Source organism: Pavona decussata, unplaced genomic scaffold (assembly GCF_977016875.1).
Source record: "Pavona decussata unplaced genomic scaffold, jaPavDecu1.1 SCAFFOLD_114, whole genome shotgun sequence".
NCBI lineage: Eukaryota > Metazoa > Cnidaria > Anthozoa > Scleractinia > Agariciidae > Pavona > Pavona decussata.
Genome location: NW_028145528.1, coordinates 4,514,898 through 4,538,035, shown reverse-complemented (window position 1 = coordinate 4,538,035; position 23,138 = coordinate 4,514,898). Strand labels below are relative to the sequence as shown.

The following is a 23,138-nucleotide window of genomic DNA, read 5'->3' as shown; positions in this document are numbered from 1 at the left end:
GAAGTATAGAGTGAAGCCGGATTTTTGTGTAGATCAGGATCGGCAATATTGAATAAAAAGTAAAACCAAATGCAAGGCTGATCGGACAGCTAAAAAGTGTAATTATTTAAATGCCAAGGGTAGCAGGAGGTCGATAATTGTTGTTTCGACTTTTTATACAGTCTCCCGTCCAGAGATTCAGAGACTCTAAATATTTACTTGTAGTAAACTTTCGCCCATGAAAATCCTTTCCAACCGATCGACTAGCTGCCCCTGGGTTTCCGAGGATGGGCCGGGAGTGCCTTATTTTCGGACCCCAACGAGGGGGTAAGGGAACACCGTACCATGGATGACTATAAAGTCCAATAAAAAAGTAAAATAATGGAGTAAATATTTGAGCCAGAATTTAAACAATAGAACGGAAAATGAATTACTACCTTCAGAAACGAATTTAATACCCAATTCGCTTCTGCTCACAGTTCATTAGCACTTAGCGATTTATCATTCATACGATCGAGACTGATCGAGACTGGAACAGGAGGTCGGCGCGTGCCATGGTCTGATCTACGTTGTTTTTGTTTTTCTTTTTTTCTATTTTTCTTTTTTTTTTTAATAACACCCTAATAAACAGCATCGCTTCAGTAAATAGCAGTAGTAACTGAGATATTAAATTCGCTTCTGAAAATAGTTGTTTGCGATTGACGTTTTCGCGCGAGTTGTCGCGAGAGCGGTTCTCGCGCGAGCCTCGGCACTCATCCCAAACATTTCTAAACAACTACACTTTATCCACTTCAACAAAACGTAACAACTGAAAAAAATTGAGAAAGCTTCACGTCTCATGTCTCATCTCTCTTTGTACCTACGGGTTCGATTTAGTTGGTCTGTGTCGATGTAGCCTGCGTACTGAAGGCGCATGAAAAATATAGGGCAAGAGAGAGAGAGAGACACGCGAGGGTCAAAGGATCAAGGCCAGGAGCTACTTTCACCCTCGCGTGTCTCCCTCCCTCGCGCTTTACGCTTTTTTTTTCGCGCGTCATATATTTTTCACGCTGTCACGCAGGCTAGTGTGTCTAGTTTCGATGTGCCTTCAAGGCTATGTTGCTTTCTCAAATTTCTTGTTTTCGTTTTCCACGTTGTCACGTTAGCTATTTTGCTCATGCCTATTGGCAAGTTCAAATTGTAGCGTTTTGGTCTATGTTGTTATGGTATTTAATTGCATCCCCTCATGTTTTAACATCTTTCATACCAGGGTCATTTTCTAAAATACCCTGGGCCCAATTGTAAGCTAATACTGGATTAATGTGAACTTTGTTTCAAGGTTTAATTACTAATCGGTAAAGACTTTTCCAAAAGATTTTTGGCCCTCAGTTTTGACTTAGACTTTTCTTTACCTTTAGCTTGAAATTAGGCTTTAAATTAATAAAACCACTTTCAAAGAGCAAGATGAAAACCTCGATAAACTTTTAATCGTAGATTAGCATTAATCGGCTTTCGAACGACCCGGCACTGAAGAAGAAAGGCCGTACCTTTCGAAATATTCAGTAATATTAGGGACCGGATCGTTTATTACGTCCTGGGGGGGGGGGGGGGGGGGGCGGTGTTTTTTGAGGGGGGGTAAATTTTTTTAAACGAGCTCTTTTTGGGGGGGGGGTAATTTTTTACCTTGTACGAAAAGTGAGGGGTGTTACGCCACAAAATGTAATAACTGACACAAAATGTAATAGTAACGCAAAATGTAATACCTTTTGACGCAAAATGTAATAGTAACGCAAAATGTAATAACTTTTGACGCAAAATGTAATAACTTTGTTAACGCAAAATGTAATAACTTTTGTCGCAAAATGTAATACCAGAAAGTAACGCAAAATGTAATAACGCAAAATGTAACAGTATTTTCAGTCGATCTTTACAGTATGTTGGGAGGGGAGGAACACAGCATCTGCGATGCTGCATTTTACCCGGAGGTTGACTTTGATTGTTCGTCTGCAGATATTTGATTTCTGCTGATTCAAAAAGAAGTACGCGATGATTGACCATTTTAAAAGTCATTTCCCACGCTAAATAAAGCCGCGGTAAATTTTACCGTTGTAACATGCGGTTACACGTGAATTGTTTATTATGGTAAATTAGTCGCTCTTACTGCTTCATTTTTTGCCCCACTCTACGCCTTTCACGGTACTGAGTACCGTGGTAAATGATCCTTTTCCCGTGAGACATTTGGTGTGGTGCATGTCACCGTACTTTCCCGAGATAAACTTAACATGGAGAATATCCATTAATATGTCAAAAAGAATAAAAAAAGCGCCCATAACATTTAGCTTGGTGAATAAATAGGGTTTTTCGATACCCAAGGCAAGAAAGCCAATCACGATATTTCATTTGAAACCAACACGAAGCCGCAAAAAAATGTTAATTTAAACAAGTCTCTTCTGCTTCGCGCTATTGTTGATATATCAGATTTCACGTTAAGATGGAAGTTACAGGGAAGAGAAGAAGAATTTCTTCAGCCTTCCCATTTCATGTTACTAGTCACTCCCCTCCCCCCCCCCCCCCCCCGCCACCACCACAACTTGGAAAATGATCCGCCGTCCTTGATAACATTAAATCTTGCCATATCGCCAGCGATTATTTCCCCTACAGCTATTGTAGCTCGAATGAAGCCGTAAGAGCGACTAATTTACCGTAATAAACAATTCACGTGTAACCGCATGTTACAACGGTAAAATTTACCGCGGCTTTATTTAGCGTGGGAAATGACTTTTAAAATGGTCAATCATCGCGTACTTCTTTTTTGATGCAATTTGAATCAGCAGAAATCAAATATCTGCAGACAAACAATCAAAGTCAGCCCCCGGGTAAAATGCAGCATCGCAGATGCTGTGTTCCTCCCCTCCCAACCGGCATACTGTAAAGATCGACTGAAAATACTGTTACATTTTGCGTTATTACATTTTGCGTCAAAAGTTATTACATTTTGCGTTAACAAAGTTATTACATTTTGCGTTACTATTACATTTTGTGGCGTAACAAGGGGGGTAAAATTTTAAGGGTACCAACTAAATGTATTTCGCAATCATTCTTCTCATCATGAATCCTAGAGTTGGTAAAATCGACTAGCTACTTCTCCATATCGCTACAATTCTTCAGAGCGACAAAGATCTTGCACGTAATAGGTTGAGTAATGACATAGACAGGCAAACCGTGTATTTCATCAAGCAGTTTATCTCGGAAGGCTTGTTTCCCTGGGCAAAAAAATTGACCAAAAGACGAAAAGAGATGGTAGGCTTCTTCAAAATCTATATATCCACATCCTTGATCCACATCCATACATCAAATGCTCCTGTACTGCTCTCAAACCCCGAGCTGCTTTGACCTTCTGTGTACCTTCTTTTGACGACTGAAGAATAGACTCTAGCAATAACAAAACATCGTTATTATAAAGACATCGAAGAGATATTCTAAGGTACGTTCCCTTACTTGAATTTCGCCCAACTTCTGATTGTTTCTCTTGCCAGTTCAGATTCAGAGAGCTAGCGACTTCCGCATGTAACCAAGCGTTGTGCCCAAGGGGCCCGTTTCTCGAAAGACCCGGTAACTTACCGGGCCCGATAAGTGATTTTGGTGACAAATGTTTCTTAACAGAAGTGAATTTTTGTTAGCTTTGAATACTAAATTTTAAAATCTTATTATTCTATGAAAACATTGGCGAAGTACCATGTCTGTAATCGTTCTATAATCGGCGAAAAACGGGCCCGGTAAGTTCGAGAAACAGGCCCCAGGACCTTCTCAATAATTCAACCACCATGCCAACCATTGGGGGAGGGGGGGGGGGGTACAATTTTCAAACTGTCATTGCAGTGGGGGGTAAAACTTTTGTTTGAAAGATTTTTTTGGGGGTAAAATTTTCATACACTCGATTTTTTAGAAAACCACCGCCTCCCCTTCCCCCCCCCCCCCCCCTAGGACGTAATAAACGATCAGTCCCTTAATATGATTCCCTGACCGTTAAATCAGCCTCACTCTTCTTTGCATTATTTGCTCTTCAGTTTGTTGCTGGTTAGATCCTTTACTACAGGATCGGGTACTTTTATTGTTTTGTCGTGGTGTTCTTCCAAACACAGTTACTGTTTTTTACTGAACAGCTTAACAACGAATCAAGCGTCTAGCCGAGCAACAGTAGCTGTGGCGGCTAATGCAAAATGAAGTTCATCACATGGGAGGATGTCGTTTCGATACAAGTCGATTTTTTTGTCGATTTTACAAGTCGATCCAACTGTTTTTATTTCCTTCAAGGAAATATGAGACATTGTCTGCACGCACGCGAGATCCTCATAGCCTGCGTTAGCCTAGCCTGCGTGCGCGCAGACGTCTCACACTGTTTCTATTTCCTTCAGCGAGATAGGATCATCCTCTCTTGCTTCAAGGAAATACGAGATGTCTGCACGCAAGCTAGATCCTCGTAGCCTACGAACCGGGACGTGTGATCTTCTCTTTCCTGTTTTTTTCACGCTGATCGGAGAATGAGTGAGTAAAATTTCCACTCTTGCGTGACACCTATTTTTTCTACGCTTGATACCTTTTTTTTTTTTCTATGTATTGTTCAAGAATGCAATAACCTACTGCAGCAGGTGGTAGAGGCTGGAACTTTTAAACTTTTTAAAACAAGATTGAAATTTTTTTCTTTTCTTAAAAGGGTTAACCGCGTTTCCTTTTCAAGATGTATTTTATTTACTTTTTGTCTACATCCTGAATGCAAATGGCAAGGTTTTCAAGAGGAAGGGACATACCGGCAGGGCATGCGCATGTGACATTTGTTTTGGCGGTGGGGGGTGGTATGGCGTGCATTCTTGGCCCCATGGGAATGAGGCCAAGTAAACTTTGCTCTCTTTTTTTGATATTTACATTTCATGTGGTATTTATTTGTGTTATTGGTCTGTCGTTGGAGGTGTGAGTCCGGCGGGGAAACACGAAACATACTTTACTACAACGTTTTATAGTAAAGTTTTCGAAGAAGCGGCAAATATGGCTGAAGCAAGGCTTGGGGTAGCGTTTCAATTCCAAGTCACGGAAGAAGGAATCATCGTCAACGTGAACAGAAATGCACTAAAGTTTGTCGGTCGCGCTATGGTGAAGTCTGCTAAACGCCGTGTCAAGGGCGCCACAAAGGCAATTTTGAAGCGATCCTTCCCAGCAACTCCGGCAACTTGGATCCTTCTCGTGGCCGCGCTTAGTGCTGCAAGATACTCCGAACACGAGACCACTCTCGGAGTCTTGGGAAAAGTCGAACGTGGACTGCCTTGGTGAGTAATTCATAATCGAAGTGGACTTTGCCCATTTCAATGTAATTTTACAAAACTCTCAGCTCCATTATTTCATAGATGAGCTCAAAGATCACTAAAATGTTACGATATAGTGACAAGCAAAGGAATTTATTAGCTTAAGCTTTATACCGCTTAACAGCTTATGCGTTTCTTATCGTTAAGTTTTCGCTGATCCATTTTACACGTTACAAATTTACAACACGCTCAAAGTATGAGCCTGAGATCATATTCCCATCGCCTTTGCCGTTTGAACAATTTCTCCACGTCATGTAGACTTATTGCTATAATATTATCATTCAATATAAGCTTGAGAATTTGCAGCAAAGAGCACTAGATGAAAGCAAATTTTCGGAAACATTTGAACCGTAGAAATTTGAATAATTTGTAGCGGAAAAGACCTTAGTTTCATTGTCATTTTCAAATGATTAAAAAAAACAATAAAGCTTAAACCAAGCTTACTTACATGTATTAAAAAAACCTCCCCATTATTTTTCTTCTCTTCTTGGTATTAAAATTAAGTCTTAAATAGCCAAAACATTGCTCTCATTAATTCGAGGACCACTTTTGTTTTCCTCGGTTCAGTATCGTTATTTTATTCCCATTTTCTATAAGCTAGTATGTAGACATAACAGTAAGCGTTACGCAACGTTTAGTTTGTAAAACAATGCTGCTGTGGGCGACAGTTTTGAACAGTTTTAAATAATATTTCTTTGTAAGATAACAGGAACCAAGGCAACTGACATCAAAGGTCACTGACATTGTTTTTTTTTTAAATTTAATTTAATTTTTTGCTGTGGGAAGTATATATTTTGCCATATTTCAATACATTTTTAATAGCCCTTAACCAAAACAGAAACTATACTTCCTCGTTAATTTATGACGTTGACATAACTGTTACTAAGAGTACATGTGCCCACTAAAATTAGTTCAAATATGTGACTTTACTATCATATGCTTCTCAATCTCCACGATATGGCATGTATACAGGTGTAGGGCATGCATACATAACCTGCTGTATCTCACCAATTATCATGCACCTTAATTTAGTGACTTGCACTAGGAGGGAAAAAAGTGCTTAACTAATTAAAAGTTGCCTTTTCTTGATCCTTCAACTAGTATTTTCTCAGAAATTAAAAAAATAAAGCCTTACAAAATTTGACTCAAAAGATTTCACAAAGTCAAGTACCTGTGAAATCTCTGGTGAGAATTAGATAATATGGCAGAAAGTTGTTTAAGTACAGCTGGTTATTTTTACTTGTCATTGTTGACTTTTTCAAGAATTTACATACAAGCTGAACGAACATTGGAAACTCAGTTGCTGGGGTTTTTTTTTGTAGAAAATGGCTCATGAGATCATGGCCACATTAAGTGTATCTTGCCAGGACGCGTGTAAAATCCATCTGTTCATTTTCAGGACAAGTAAATTTTGATTTCAGGCATCTACCATTTTTGCCCAATTGCCCACTGAGAATCTGTTACATCGAGCTATTGTCGTAACAAAGTCAATAAATTCATCATAATTAGCATGAGTTATGAGTTTGACGTTAGCACAACATTTGAATGAATTGTCATGCCAAGTAATTTTAAAGTATCAATGACAAGCTCTGTCCTGCTAAATGACTTAGTGTACCGTTGGTTCAAGCATTGTGCTTAACTTCTGCTCAACCCAATGCAAACATTGTGATAATTTGGGAATATTTTAAAATTGATTTTGAAAATTAATCCTAGGCTTGGGGAAGAAAAAAGGGTTGTCTTAAGGTGGTGTTGTATGGCTACACTATTTTTTAGAATGGTTTTTAAGGCAACACAGGATGTGGATATAAATTTTTGGAATACAACCTTTTGTTGTGGCAATATGTTGCAAGTTTCCAGGGTCCGAAATTGCGCTTTCCTGGTCGCCAATGCGACTAAAAATTTTGCACTGGCGACCAGAATTTCACAACTGGTCGCCAGCGGGCGATTAACTATTTCATGCCACGATCATCATACAAACAATACCTTTGATTTTCAGCCAAATCGATAAAAATAGAATTCAAAGCCGCCCGCCAATTGGTCACTTACTTTTTACCTTTCCACTGCTTTTGAAGTATAAAACCGATTTTCCTGTTATTATAAATCTATCACAACACTTCACAGCTCAAGCAGTGCGAAGCTTCGCCGCCATGTTCAGTTTGAACGAGAAATGGTGCGCGGTTGTGGCCTGGTGCGAACAACATGGCGATCCGTCGATCGTCTTGACAGAACGCGAAAGGAAAGATCGTTTACGGTTTTGAACATAGAGCAAAGAACCAACCGGCAGTTTTTCAATCGGTTACATCTCTTCTCCAAAAGGTAGAGACAAGAGAAGGTATAAAGTTGACTTAAAACATTTAGCAGTCTTATGAAACTGCGTATATAGCCGGCATTCGATTCATTCGTCGTGGTTTTTCAGTGGAAGGTGTATAAATCGCCATTGCGACCCCAAACGCAAACGCGTTCTCTTCGTTCTGATTCTTAAAAGAAAAATTGGCGACCAGAATTTTCCATCTGGCTACCAAAAATTTGGGTTTGTGTTTCGCTGCAAATGAAAAATTTTATTGACACTTTTTTTTCTGCTTTTTGGCGACCACATTTTTCCATCTGGCGACTGAAAAAAAAATTTCAGTCGCCACTTGGCGCCTGCCTAAAAAAGTTAATTTCGGACCCTGGTTTCTTTTGGAAGTTGTCTTGTGCTGTTACACTATAACAACTTACTGCCACACATTAATGCATTTAAAAATTGTTCCATATAACATCACCATTAAACTATATTTATATATGTTGTCACCTGTTCTAGTGTGGCTTAATTAATTTTTTTGGCTTTCATGATGAAGGAAAACAGTACACTTAAAAACGAAGGCCTTTCCTTTGGATTTGAGCGAGTATTATTTCTACAGTCTCTTTTAAATAAAGGCTCACAAAGTTTGATTCAATAGAATTCATGAAACTAAGAACCTGTGAAAAGTACAGTTATGAGATTATGGCTCATCTTTCCAGGGCTCATGAAAAGATCCATCTGATCATGATAAAATAACTAAGTAAAATAACTTACTAGGCACCTGACTAAGCAACAAAGTGTCATAATTAAGGCAGCTACAATGTTCATTAAATGTGACCTTCTTTGGGAAAACGTACACTAACGATATTCCGTTAAATGGTCTAGACCGTTAGCTATCCGTTAGTCATTCGTTAGATAAATTAATGAAAACCGTTGGAGGCGTTAGTCAATTGGTTAGCATCTAATCCGTAACCGTTAGAGCGTTAGTTGAATCCGTTAGAACGTTACATGTAACCGTTAAAGTGTTAGTTGAATCCGTTAGAACGTTAGTTTTATCCGCTAGAGCGTTAAATGTGCATTAGTCAATTGGTTAGCATCTAATCCGTAACCGTTAGAGCGTTAGTTGAATCCGTTAGAACGTTACATGTAACCGTTAAAGTGTTACTTGAATCCGTTAGAACGTTAGTTTTATCCGCTAGAGCGTTAAATGTATCCGTAAGAACATTAGTTCTATCCGTTAGAGGCGTTTTGCAGTCCTTAAGTACGTTAGTTAGACGTGCCCATGAGTGACATTAGTCAATCCGTTAGTATCCTGATCTTTACCGGTTGGAGCGTGAGTCATATCCTTTCGGCCAGAAAACTAAAACATTAACTAACGATTGTATCGGCATACTCTGTTAGAAAGAAGTTCCAACGGAGACTGGCTTCCTTTTGGAGTATTGTAAGACCATCGCTTTAAAAGAACACTCAAATCTGTACTTTTGTAAGACCAGGTAACCGATGTTTTAGACAAGAATTTCAGTCAGTGCAACTGATGTAGCAGGCGCCTTGAAGAGGAAATGAAACAGTAACTAATCACCTTAAAGGTCCGCAGTAGAACTGAAATTAAACCTCGCGTAATGGCGAGTACTATCCGTTCAAGAATTAAACGGAAAGTGCTATCCATAAAGAAAATTAACATCGATTTTACTAAATGAGCAGCCCGGCAATTTCCGTAAGCGCCATCTGTAAGAAAAACAATGTTGGCATCCATTAAAACGACAAGAAGTATCGCTGGTTACCCGTAAACACTGAAGCTGCGAACATTCGAATGGGCGAGGAAACAACTTTGAACGCAGAGTGATCAGATATACGGAAAACCATTAAATCGCTTACGATCAAAACTTAATAACATTTAAACAACTACTGGTGTTGTATGCAAATTATCTGCGAGACCGGAATTCGCAAGACCGACCGACCGTTTTCCCAAAGAAGGTCGCAAATGTTAATTAATATTTGTGTGTTACATTCTTACTAGCAGTCATCTTCTTTGTGTTGAAAGTGAAATTAAAAACTTGTTCTTTGTCAAATGAATCTATAATGAGAACTAGAAATATGAGCTTGCATATTACCTGTGGGTGTAAAGTTATCGTTAATAGTGGTTTTTGCACCAGTTGGCAATGTAGCAGGACTGGTATGTTTTTCATAATAGGAAATAGATTTTATTTTTATGCAAATATTTTTATTTTTCTACGTACCTCCCACATGGCCACCATGAAAACCCTTTACATTACACCTGCAAGAAACAGTTTGTTGCTACGCATCTCTTTCCTTCTTTCTAACAAAAATCTTGTAAATTAACCATGCTCATTTTCTTTTCTTTAGGAGCCATAATTTAGACCCTAAAACAGTGATAGCAGTTGCAGTATTGGTGTGTGCGACAATACTCTGGATGCTAATAGGTCATATTCAGCGGTTCATCCTGCGACAGTTGCTGCAGTATAAAGCTTTTCTGTATGAACCTAGAGGGTAAGTACACTGTACGTTGTGCATTCTGAATCAGGTGATCATACTTGCTACAGTTTGCATTGTCATGTAATTTCCTTTATAGACATGTAACCTAAGGTTATTTATTTATTTAAATGTGTTTACATTTAAGTTGGGATCTTCCAAAGATAAATTTATTTGACACTTGAAGGTGGCAATCTCATTATTATTTAATATGTAACTTGACTCATTGCCAGTGGGGAAAACAGCCCCTCCCCCTTCCTCCCAAGAATGGATTTATAATAATACACATGCTTTCTAGTAATACCATAAACTGCCGTATGAATAAGCCCCCTGCTTATATAATATAAGCCTTCCCAGTCATAGGCCCCGTCTTCCTGCAATCCAAAATATATATAGACCTTGCATCAATTCCAGCAAACCTCAAATCAAAGGCAGCTTCTACACCTAGACCTATGAACTTTATTCTTGATGATTGTGATATATTTGACTTATCTATGGACAAATCGATTCGACTTTCAAAAATGAAATGTAAAGACTATTATCATCTCTTTCAAGAAAAAGCAGAAGTTACACCAATCCCATCACAATGGAAGCTATCAGGGGGATATGTTAAAAATATTTGCACGTGAAAATATTTTTTTATATAATAGAGGACGAACTTGGTCAAATATTTGATGTTCGTCTGGTTATGCATCTCTAGCTAGTATAAAGAGGGGCACAAGATGCATTATGCATCTGGACAAACTAATCTTCCGTTGTCCATCTTGAACAATGCACAGTGGAAACTATTTCGTCCAGAAGAAAAATGCATCTTGTGCCCGTCTTTATATTAGAGACAGATCACCAGACGAACAACAAATGTTTGCCCAAGTTCGTCCAGATAGATGATGCGTCCTCTAGTATAAAAACAGCCATTCTCACCTAAAGCCTTGTGTGCAAGCTACATGTACAATTATAATTATTGTAGACAAAACTGTTAAGAAACATTAAGTTGATCTACAAATTCAACTACTACAGTGATACGTCAACAACTCAGCCCCATCCTCCCCCCTTCATCAATGTTGGTCCTCCGCTGAATAGAAGGGTAGGTGTCATCATTCAGTCTTCAAAGCAACATTGAGTGAGGGGGAGAGGTACGGTGGCCCAAAAGTGTCACGGCAATTTCAATTTCATCACGGCAATTTCAATTTCACCACGGCAATTTCAACTTCGTTCACGGCAATTTCAACTTTGTCACGGCAGTTTCAATTTCACCACGGCAATTTCAACTTCGTTCACGGCAATTTCAACTTTGTCACGGCAATTTCAATTTCACCACGGCAATTTCAACTTTGTTCACGGCAATTTCAACTTCACCACGGCAATTTCAATTTCACCACGACAATTTCAATTTTGTCACGGCAATTTCAACTTCGTTCACGGCAATTTCAATTTCAATTTCACCACAGGGAGTCCACAAAAGTTGTGAAAAAGAAACAAATTGTTAAATTATTGACTTACGTTGTTCGTTTCTTATGGTTTTCTATAGTGCTCATTTGCATAAAATTTACGCGACAGCACTAATGTCGTGTACTGAGTTGTGCGCGAGCTGATCTGCATCTGCTGACTTTACTATATAAATATTGACAAGGGAGGCAACTTTTTCGCGAAACAATTTGAACATACTCAGCAAAATAGCTTTGAGCGTTTGACTTGTTCGCCTCTTTGCAACCAAATTCGTATTAAATGAAATCTGGATAATTTTGGAACACACTTACCTGTTAGAATCCCAAGAAAAAGCAATTTTGAGCCAGCATTTGAGCTCCCTTTTCGTAGTTTTGCTCGGTGAAGTTTTTCGCAACAGCTGCGGCCAGTTACCTTGGCGCAGACGTCACAGATTTACGCGCCATCTCGAGCGAAATGTCGCCTCTCCCTACCTCGCAAAGATGTTTTTGCGCGACAGCCATGGACAGTCACCGCTCCCTGTTTAGTCACAAATTGCGCGAACTGAAATTCTACTTTGGTTTTATTTACAAAATTTAGATTTGCACGACAAGTCGGCTGAAATTTATTTCCGGCCCCGCTCAATTTGTGACTAAACAGGGAGCGGTGACTGTCCATGGCTCGCGCACAACTCGCGCACAACTCAGTACACGACATTAGTGCTGTCGCGTAAATTTTATGCAAATGAGCACTATAGAAAACCATAAGAAATGAACAATGAAGTCAATAATTTAACAATTTATTTCTTCTTCACAACTTTTGTGGACTCCCTGTGGTGAAATTGAAATTGAAATTGCCGTGAACGAAGTTGAAATTGCCGTGACAAAATTGAAATTGTCGTGGTGAAATTGAAATTGCCGTGGTGAAGTTGAAATTGCCGTGAACAAAGTTGAAATTGCCGTGGTGAAATTGAAATTGCGGTGACAAAGTTGAAATTGCCGTGAACGAAGTTGAAATTGCCGTGGTGAAATTGAAACTGCCGTGACAAAGTTGAAATTGCCGTGAACGAAGTTGAAATTGCCGTGGTGAAATTGAAATTGCCGTGACACTTTTGGGCCACCGTAGAGAGGGGCTGTGAAGGTTTACTTTTTTTCCAGGGGTTGTTGTCCTTTTGAAAGGGAGATTGAAATGCATGCGGTATTACTGTTTAATTTACTGATCATGAAAATGTTGTCTTGGGCTTTTGTTTCAGGAAACTCTCATTAAAAACCAAATGCTGGCTGGTATGTCTTACCTTCTTAATAATTACACTGTATATGTTTGAATGTTGTTCTGTTTCAAATTCAAGCTTGTCCAGGGTTGGAATTTCCAACAGCCAAGTACCATGCATGCATACTGTGGGTTAATGGATATTTTCTGGTCAGAACGTTGCAATGCAGAGGATGCATCTAATTCTGAGTGTTTGTAATCATTATTATTATTATCTCACAAAATAATTATCTTGATGTTGTGTTGCAGGGCTTAGTGAAACTGCTTGGTGGTAAGAATCCAACTCTGTACAGCTATGAAAAGTCTCTTCCTTACCTTCCTGTTCCAGATCTGGATGCCACTACAAAGAGGGTAATAATAATTTATAATACACTACTGTTGTCCCAGATTTAATGTGCTCCAAATATTGACACTTGGTGTTCACAATTCTCAAACACCGAGAAGAGAATTGAAAATTTGATGCGTAGCGGAGTACGCGATGTATTTTTGACGAACTTCGAGGTTTTGATAAATTATTATTGTTATGAAACACTGTGACGAGTGTTTGATATAACTTCTCAAACAAACTGATTTTGAGGGAGAAATTAAGGATGCAAAAACGAGGATTTTTTCATCAGATTTCCAAACACGTCACAGTGCATGATTTCCTTTGTTTTTGGCTTTTGAATTATTATTGAGTTTGAGAAAGAACCAATTATCCATCTATCAACCGAGTCAAAAGGAATTCATGGTTTTCAAGATGGTCATTCATGATGCATGATTGATGGCAGTAAAACACAACGATTCTAAAGTTGGGTGTTAATATGTTCAGAGGTTTAGATGTAGCAATGCCACTGATCACAAAAATTTATCACATTTCCTTACAGTATTTGGAAAGTGTTAGACCAGTTCTTAGTGAAGAAAGGTTTAAGAAGATGGAAAAGCTGGCTGAAGACTTTAAGGTTTGAGAATTATTTTAACTTTTATTGCACATAATAATATTATTTATACATATTCGACAAATTGGATAAAGCTACATTGTAGTTAACTGTTCATTTATGAATTAAAATTTTCATCTGGTTTTTCACGATTTTCATGCTTATAGCTTACTTAACATTTAAAATCAATGTATTCATAAGATTTCATTTCTCCTAGAACAATCTTGGCAAAAAACTGCAACGTTACTTGGTTTGGAAATCCTGGTGGTCCACAAACTATGTATGTATCATTAAACTGAGATAACAGTACGGTAGATGCTGAAAGTTGGAATGATAATAAGATAACCAGGAGTGACCCTTCTGTAAACCACTTTGTGACGTTGGTATATCCTCATTAAAGATTACCCTCATCATCAATAAATACTGTACTAAGGGCCTGGGGCCTGTTTCTCGAACATCCCAGTAACTTAAATGTTTCTTAACAGAAGTCAATTTTTGTTAGCTTTGAGTAATAAATTTTAAAGTCTTACAATTCTATGAAAACATTGGCCAAGTACATGTACCATGTCTGTAATCACTGTTTAATAGGCGGAAAAAGATTTAAAATATACTTATCGGGCCTGGTAAGTTACCAGGACTTTCGAGCCCTGGGCCCTGGGGCCCGTTTCTCAAAAGTCATGGTAACTTACCAGGCCCGATAGGTATTGTATATTTTTGTTAAGAAACATTTTTCACCAAAGCTTAAGGGAGATACAGTACATGTAATAAGTGGATTGAGTAATAAAACGAATACACTGTAGCTGTGCACTAGGACTCCTAGCTTTCATTTACTGTCTGTGCCATGTGTCTAACAGATAAGTGACTGGTGGCAGCAGTTTGTGTACCTTCGATCCAGAGAGCCTCTTATGATCAACAGTAACTACTATGGAGTGGTAAGTATATATCCTGGCTACAATGTATTTGCTGTGTTTGGTAAAATTTCAGAAATTTTGACACTGAAGGAGGTCAGTTACTGTAACTGCCATGGGATTACCATACCAGTACATGCGCACACGAATAGCATAATTCCGATAATCTGGTTATGCATGGTGATTACATAAAGCAAACTGTTAGAGACGCCCATTAAAATGATACGGAAGTAGTACATCCCATTTAGGAGTTACGACAACAGGTCACACAACAACAGTATTGCACTCTGTTGGAAACTTACGGGAAGCAGAGAGAGAGAGAGTCAGGCTGAGGGACACATGTCCAGAGAATATTTTGTTTTTAAAAGAAAGAAGAAAGAAATGAACTCGTTTAATGGATGGAAAAGTTTAATTTTGTTACATGCCTTTCTACGTTGTATCAAACCCCTTGCAGAACCTTGTTACCAGTTGGTGGGAAAATTGTTTTGCCAGTGTTGTTTCTTGATGCTCTGCTATGCTATCTTACATGTAGTAGCCATGAATCAGACTCATAATAGCGTGATAGGGAATCCCTGATCCCCGATCCCTCCCCTAGCTTTGCTGACAGCCCTCGCTATTAATGTAGACCTAATTAATTAATTAATTAATCAATTAAGCCCTAGTCTTTAGTCTTGTGGCAATATTCTGAAGTCTGAGCTTTTCGCTTACTACATTCTCCAATCAATCTGCTCCACTGAGGGTAAGTAGTTGTACAGTGGTGTATGTTGGGATATCAGAGTCATGCAACGTAGATGTATAAGGATCAATGGTTACTGTAATAACTAGAAAGTTTGAAAATACATTATATGTCTTGACCTAGCCGTAGCTACTTTGGGATTGGATTTAATATCTTTTTACCATTTCAACAAGGCTTTTTAATGATTTATCCTTCAGGATGCTCTTCATGTTCCATCCCGAATTCAAAGTGCCAGGGCAGCGAACATGATCCATGCAATGTTTCTGTACAGAAAACAGATTTTTAAAGAAAAGTTAGACCCGGTAGGTCTCAACAACTAAATACAGAATTTAATTAACACTATGTTGCTTTTTAAATAAAGTGACACAACTAAGTCTGAATCGTCATCCATCCACATATTTAAGGACAATGCTGTTGATTTAAGTAATATTGCTTAATAAGTATTACTTGGTTAAATTGTAACGCTTTAGAATTGATCTCAATTAAATAAAACTTTGAATAACCCAAAGTAATTATCTAAGGTAACTGAGTAACAATACGAATGAAAAACAAATTGAACTGTTGTGTACAGTTCACCACAGCCGTATGGACACCCACTTATATTGACCAGTCTTGGAAAGTTGTGTTTGTCCTGACAAAAAGCTCATATATTTTATATCTTATGTACATTTTAGCCTGTTTAATAGACTGAGACACCAGTTAATACAGACATCAGACACTTTTCTGTAACTGAAGTCAGACATGCTCTCACAGAGTTAACGTCACCTTACCGACACTGGTTATCTGTGCATTGTCAAGTTTCAAGTCAATTGTCAACATTCAGTCTCTCTACAGCTGGCTAAACCATAAATTAAATGGAAAATATCAGTGCAAAGAAAAGTCACCTATCATTTTAAATGATAACATTGTCAGTGGCATGTGAAGCACTGAGATATCATTAATTTTAGTGCAAGACTATTTGAATAAGTGCAAGGTTTATACAGTTTGAACTTCAGCTCCAGTTAAGACATTCAACATTGTTCAGTTGATTTTAACTTGTATGCTTGAGTTTGTGTATCATGATGTTTATTGTGAGCTAGCCAGCTTAAAAAGGACATTTTTGCAGGTCCCTTTGGTGACCATAATTATTAAGGAGGTTCCACTGTACTAGTTTAAGTAAATGACAATTTGATGAATTCTGTTCAAATTAAACAAAAATACAATTTCATGGAACAAGTGCTGGCAGCAACATCGCAAAAAAAAATTAAAAATGTTGATGATGCTTTCTTCTGCAGCAATTTGCCATGGGTATCATTCCACTTTGTTCAGAACAATTCAGGAAAACATTCAACACAACAAGAATCCCGCTTAAAGAACAAGGTAATTGCTATATGATAATCATGATTATTTTTTTTTTGTTGTTGTTTACGTCTGAGTGTGCTTTTTTCAGTGCACTTCAGAAAAATGTGAATATACACTTGAATCTGTTTCTACCATCACAAACTATAACATGTCAGCTTCAAAAAATTTTTTGAATGGCTGTGTAACCAAAGAAAGTCCATAAAATAAAATAATTATTATTAATGACAAAACTATTTAGACTAGACTAGAAAATCATAAAATATCAAAATAAAACATCAAATGTCTCTAACTGGTTTATTATTTTCAATTAAATCTAGCGCACTCAAAAAATGATTATCATAGCAAACATAAAAATTGATCAGATATGTGCATTAAAATTATTCCCTTCTGAATACTTTGTATTAATAAGGGCTCAAGGTTTTTCATTAATTTGCTGTTGCATTCTTTGTCTTAGATCACCTCCATCACCATGGTGCAACAACACACGTCATAATCTACCACCGTGGAAGATTTTTCAATCTGCAATCTCACCACCGTGGAACATTGTTGAAGCCAGCTGATTTAGAGAAGTATGTTGAAGACCCAGGTGGGGCAGGGGGGGAGGGGTGGTATTCTCCTCAGATTGTTTGTTCGGGGTACTGTTTGTGACTCAGTTCTCCAACCCTGACCCTATTTCACACCAAAATATGCAAAATTCAAGCACCCCTTTTCAGACCACGTCTCTAAAATTCATACCTATTTTCAGACCCGGTTTATATACCCATACCTGTTTCTGGACCATCTATACCTGTTTTGAGACTTCCGGACCAAAATGGTTATGTGCAAACTCTTTTCCCTAATTCAGAAACTGGACTTACCATTTCTGATACTTTTTGGCGCCTCTTGATTCCAGTACCGGTCTTTTACAGTTTTGTTGGGCGAGAGCTTGTGACAGCTGGGGCCGGTTATTTAAACACAACCCAGACAGGGTTTAACAAGACCATGGCCTGAACTGATTTCAAATTGGCCAGCACGTATAGCTGATTCGAAGTTTGTTAACTGTAAACAGTGTTAATAAAGCCTAATATAGTGTTAATGAAGCCTATAGTAGTGACTAGACTGAATTCCTTATTCCACTTAAAATGACCCTTCTCTACTGATTGTCTTAACGCATGGTCCAAGTTAGACGTAGTATAAATAATGTTAACTGTTCCGTGATGTTCATAAAATTTGCTTAGATTTTTTTGGTTCCTCTTTTATTTTATTTTTGAATAAGTAACTTTCTATACAATTATGCAAATTCATTCATGTGGGATGTTTGTTAATTATTGTCAGTGATAATTTCTCCTAACTCCAGTTCATTCGATAGCTAGAGTAGTCTTTCAAGCGTCCTTCACACAGCAAATTTGTGTTGGTCAATTCACGTTAGCTTGTGTGAACGACACAACAACATGTAACTTGGCCGACTGTTGGTGACGAATAGAACTTGTCTCTATTCTCAACACCTTTTTTTTTTCGTGTTGGCCAACTCGCATTTGACGTGTGAACGATAAACAATGTGTTGCTGAATTTTAACCAATCAAAATTCATCCACTCATCACATGATTTGCCCGACACTCACAAAATGGTGGATGAGTTTATCCGACAGATGTCCGATCGTGAAAGGGATGCTTTTTATGAAAGCAAGCCTGAAGCGGCAACTCTCCGTGTTCACTATTGCACCATGGACGCCAGGTTGTGAATTGGTGTATGTTGCGATTTGACGTGTAAACGCAAGAGTTAGCCAACCTTTTTGGAGTTGGCCAACACATGTTGGCCAACAAAAATTCGTCGTGTGAAGGCCGCTTTAGGGTGGTAGCTGATCTATAAATCACAGTTCTAACCATCTATCGTCCTGTCATGATTGCGAATCAAGTTTTCGTATGTTGATCCCAGGTCCCTGTTTGAACCCTCACTCTGATCAAAACGTAGACTGATGATGTTTTTGCTCTATCAAAGGCAAATTTTGAGAATTCTTGAGGATGAATCCAAACCAGTCCCAGGGGAAGAACTTCTACCAGCCATGACAGGTGCTGAGAGGTTAGTCTCAAACTAAACAGACTGGACTACATGTACTTGTATTTACTTAGCAAAGACATTATTTATTAGTTCTGCCTGGCCAGCGTCACAGGCCCCTATACTGTGATGGACTTCCCAATACTCTGTAGTTTGCTGATCCCTATACAAATTCGTGGAAAGACCAAACTTTGTGGCTCACAGAAATCCAAGAAGTTCCAAGAAAAAAGCTTTAAAATTGGAAAATCACATATGGGACCTGAATTTGGTATTGTAACATTTCTGCATATTTTCAGTAAGTTCTCGTATAATAATTATTGATGAAGACGCACCTAACTGAACCATGCTAAATGTTACTATTTCCCATTTCTGAAACTCAGAAACCTTTGGGCAGAGACAAGAAGTACATACTTCAGCAGTGGTGTGAACAAGCAGTCTTTGGATTGTATTGAACAGGTGAATTTACCATTAAAGAAATGCAATGTTATGTTTTAGTTTGGTGAATAAATGAGAGCTGTATATTTTATTTCTTTCATTTGTTCACAAGGCTTAAAACATGTAACATCATATTTCTTTCATGATATTTGAATGTCAGACAGGATAAACTGTGTTTCATCTGATTTACAAACACCAAGAATTGGGTTAAAAAAACAAGACCCAGGTGAGTTTTTTTTAACCAGCTTCAAGTTGTTTGAAAATGGGATGAAGCACTCTTTTGAATGTTTGATATAACTTCTCAAGCCAGTAATAATTCCTTGAGAAATTCAAAGTAAAATTAAAATCACATAATTTCCAAACCTCCTTCATGAATAATTAACAAGTTTGATAAACTCTGTGTAAATACAGCATGGTTTTCCCATCCTCTACTTGAGGTAAGGTTGAAGAAAGTGGGTGTAAGAAATGTTTTTTGTCTTAAAACAAAAGACTATTTAATACATTAACCACATTGCAGTCAGCTGCATGTATAACTGAATATAAAGGGTTTCATACATGTTTCTAATATTGCATTATAATAGCTACAATTATGTAATAATATGAAATGAATAATGCCTGTAGACAACGGCCTAATATTACATTAAATTTCTAATATTTAAAATACTTAATGGCATTTACAAAATTAGCATCCTAGCTAGTGGCGAAGAGTAATAAAAGAAATTGGTCGCCTTGTGTGACAAAAGCTCTTGCCTCCATAGACCGTAGCACTGTGCACCACACCCAGCTGAAAGGTTGTAGCTAAGTACACTGTAGTTAATTACTGTACTTGCAGGTCTAGGTACAAGGAAATGAAGAATAGTGTAATGGTAGAGGCTTGAAGCACTTAAGTTGAATAGCAGATAAAGTAACTATAATTGTGTCATCTTAACTGTGTGTCAGACAAAAAATAAGCAAAGTCCATTAAAGATAAGAACTCCAACCTGGAACACTGTACTAAGTTTTGTGAGTCTGTGAGTGTACTTAAAACGTTTCAGGAACCATTCAGTGAATTGGTTTTCTGGATGTCACCCATTCAAACAGAAAACAATTGCACACTAGTTGTATCAACAGCCAGTTGTTCTCCACATACTTCCCTTTTTAGTTAATTGTTAAATGTTTTAGTAAATTCACAGACTCATAAACAACTTATCATCTTTTAGCTCTCAAAAGCTGTATCTTTAACGGACTTTTTGCATTTTTTACGTTTGACCACAGTTAAGGACGGTGCCTACTATTGTTACTGCGCATACGTTCTGCGCATCTCGAGATACTCGGGTTTCCTATGGGTGGTGCCTACTAATACAGGAATATTTTTGCGCGGTTTAAAGCTATACGGAGAAAGCAGAACTTAGCAAATGCTTTTGGTATCTCATAAGAAAATTGGGGGTAACCATGCATTTTTCAGAGATAATTAAGCTTCGATTTAGGAAAAAATCCCATACATTGCTTTATATTTTGGCGGTTTTTAGAGATATTATTGCTTAGTTATCTCTGAAAAATACATGGTAACCCCCAATTTTCTTTTTGGATTCCAATAGCCCTTGCTAAGATCTGCTTTTCCCGCATAGCCATAAACCACACAAAAATACTTCGGTATTAGTAGGCACCGTCTTTAATATATCACGAGAACTCTGTGCCTTTGGTGATTCAAATTTTATTGTTTCCCTGAGGAATGGTTAAAGCCTTAGTTGATAAAAATTATCTGCAGTAACAAAGTTGAGGGTTTTGTACACTTTCTTTTGCTTTCATTTTTAGGCTGCAGTTTTCTTAAACTTGGAAGACGTGGGCATGGACTATGGAGAGGTATTGAATCCACCTAGTATTGACAATGACGGGTATAGAATGGTAAATCTGAGACCGTGAGACCCTTGTTTTAAGCCTAGACTTCGTTGTTTCCATTGTTTCCATTGTTTGATGTATACGGTAGGCGTTCTTACGTTTAAGTGTGTGAAAGGGCTAGCACCTAGTCACTTGAGTGATCATCTTGTGACAAGATCTACTGTTCGTGTTCACAACACAAGAAATAAGGATATCTTAAAGGGGAAGTATCATGAGGTGTTTGACCTCTTTTGTTAAAAATGGTGAAATAAGACCTTCACTTTGCTAGAAAATAATTCTAGAACAACGAGAGGAGAGAAATCAACCCAATTCTTGACAGGAACTACTCGTACTCTGTTTTAGCGCATTTTTGTTTCAAAAATGCGAAAACTTGAAAAACATTAGCCTAATATTTTTCAAGTTTTAATCCATTCCGACCTACTCTTTCTCTGGTCAGGGGCACTAATGGACAGTTTTATTACACTGGGGTGATAATTTATAACAAAACTAGACAATTGTTTTTCGTTTCTGTTGTCAGACAAACATTTTTGGGTTTTGAAATAACATAAAATTTTCGTGATACTTCCCCTTTAATATTCCATCTTATCAGTAGGGCGCAGGCTATACAGAGCAATTAAACTCTGGAACTCATTGCCTTGTGCGATCACTGCTGCAGACAGTCTGTGCACTTTCAAAAAGAAACTTAGAGAATTCCTTTTTGAATCATTTCTTGTTAGCTAGAAGATTTACCTAGTATTGATGCTTTTATCTATTACACCTTTTGCCCTTCATTATCAGGAAATAAATTTTCATTAGCGCAAAAATATTGGTCAATAAAATTAATGTATATTCAGTTTTATTATCTAGGAAATGAAACATAGATAGTTAGGGCGTTTGAAGATCCCCGCAAGAAGAGAAACGTGAACACGATAACTGCTAGAAAATTGCAGCGTAGTTTAGGTTTATGCAGACTTACATACCATGATGTTTGAACGGGGAGTTGATTGAAGGATAGAGCTAAGACTTGCTTGATTGTTACACTGACTGTATTTCTTTTGTAATGATTTTTTTCCTTGTTGAAGAACATTAAGAAGCGTCTAATGTTCGTTAATTCTCTTAGTTTGTTACTTCTAATTTAATTGAACTTACAGTATATTCCCCTAAATGAATGTTGTTCTCTAATTGTATGTAAAATGCCTTATTGATGATGCCGAAAATTAAAACGTTTGTCTATTTTCATACAATGATTACACATCCGCCTTAATGGTTTAATTTTTAACACTTATGAAAATTGATTTTCTCATAATGAAGGGCAAAAGGTTTATTATGATTTTAACGCTTAGATATTTTAATTGATATATTAAACTTATGAATTATTTATATGCTTATTAACGCTGGGTCTGAAGAACCCTGACTGGGAGATTCAAAAATAAACGTGAGCTTGAGATTCTGAGAGCTTCTGAGTGCTGGACAATAACACCAAAAAGAAGCTAGGTTGCCATTCTTCATGCATGTGTTTGTTGTTAATTGCTACTCAGAAAAATAGACTAGAGCCTTTCTTTTCTTGCTCAGCAATTTGTGAGACTTCAAGACTCAAATGTTCAAAATTCCAGACTTCGAATTGGTCCAAACTCTAACGAGCACGAGATTCCGAGACGCTAACTTTAAATTGTGAGAATTTGAGATTTGTGGATTTCGATAGGCCATTCTATACCCCTACAATAGTAGAATTGTTTTATGTTTTGCCATTTTCTTCATTTGGGAGATCACTTCGCAAATGCACACTTCTATAACACCCAGTTTCGTGAAGACTATTATGTCTTCAGCGCAGTAAACCCTTCCGCATTAGAGCCTTTTACCCCCAACAACTGACATTTTGAATTTTTAGCATGCCTTGCCCACTGCATTGTTTCTTCCTAAAATTACAGGAGGAGTCTGAAGAGATGGATGCCCTCTGCCGATATTTGCTTCATGGCAATGGCCACAGCTGTTGGTTTGATAAATCTTTCTCTGCATATATTTTCAAGAATGGCAGGGTAGGTTGAGTGTAACTTGTTTGATCTGTTTGTATAATCACACAGATTAACTTCAAGTTTCTGTGAGGAAACAGTAGAAAGTTCTCTGCTGCAAAGC

General features: G+C 37.8%; 1 protein-coding gene across 4 annotated transcripts in view; it reads left to right on the top strand.

Annotated features, from left to right (window-relative positions):
• The first annotated feature begins 4,881 nt into the window (after positions 1 to 4,881).
• LOC146470324 (carnitine O-palmitoyltransferase 1, liver isoform-like) overlaps positions 4,882 to 23,138 on the top strand; it is a 34,053-nt gene continuing 15,796 nt past the window's right edge. For all 4 annotated transcript variants that reach the window (XR_014867086.1, XR_014867084.1, XR_014867085.1 and 1 more), the window contains exons 1-14: positions 4,882 to 5,279; positions 9,961 to 10,104; positions 12,761 to 12,791; positions 13,027 to 13,128; positions 13,644 to 13,718; positions 13,912 to 13,974; positions 14,549 to 14,626; positions 15,536 to 15,640; positions 16,613 to 16,697; positions 17,134 to 17,248; positions 18,657 to 18,737; positions 19,094 to 19,169; positions 20,943 to 20,990; positions 22,934 to 23,041. Coding sequence is in view for 1 of the 4 variants with exons in the window: in XM_085122417.1 (XP_084978543.1) it covers positions 5,002 to 5,279; positions 9,961 to 10,104; positions 12,761 to 12,791; positions 13,027 to 13,128; positions 13,644 to 13,718; positions 13,912 to 13,974; positions 14,549 to 14,626; positions 15,536 to 15,640; positions 16,613 to 16,697; positions 17,134 to 17,248; positions 18,657 to 18,737; positions 19,094 to 19,169; positions 20,943 to 20,990; positions 22,934 to 23,041 (1,389 nt within the window). In the remaining 3 variants the exon portion in view is untranslated. The remainder of the gene's footprint in view (positions 5,280 to 9,960; positions 10,105 to 12,760; positions 12,792 to 13,026; positions 13,129 to 13,643; positions 13,719 to 13,911; positions 13,975 to 14,548; positions 14,627 to 15,535; positions 15,641 to 16,612; positions 16,698 to 17,133; positions 17,249 to 18,656; positions 18,738 to 19,093; positions 19,170 to 20,942; positions 20,991 to 22,933; positions 23,042 to 23,138) is intronic.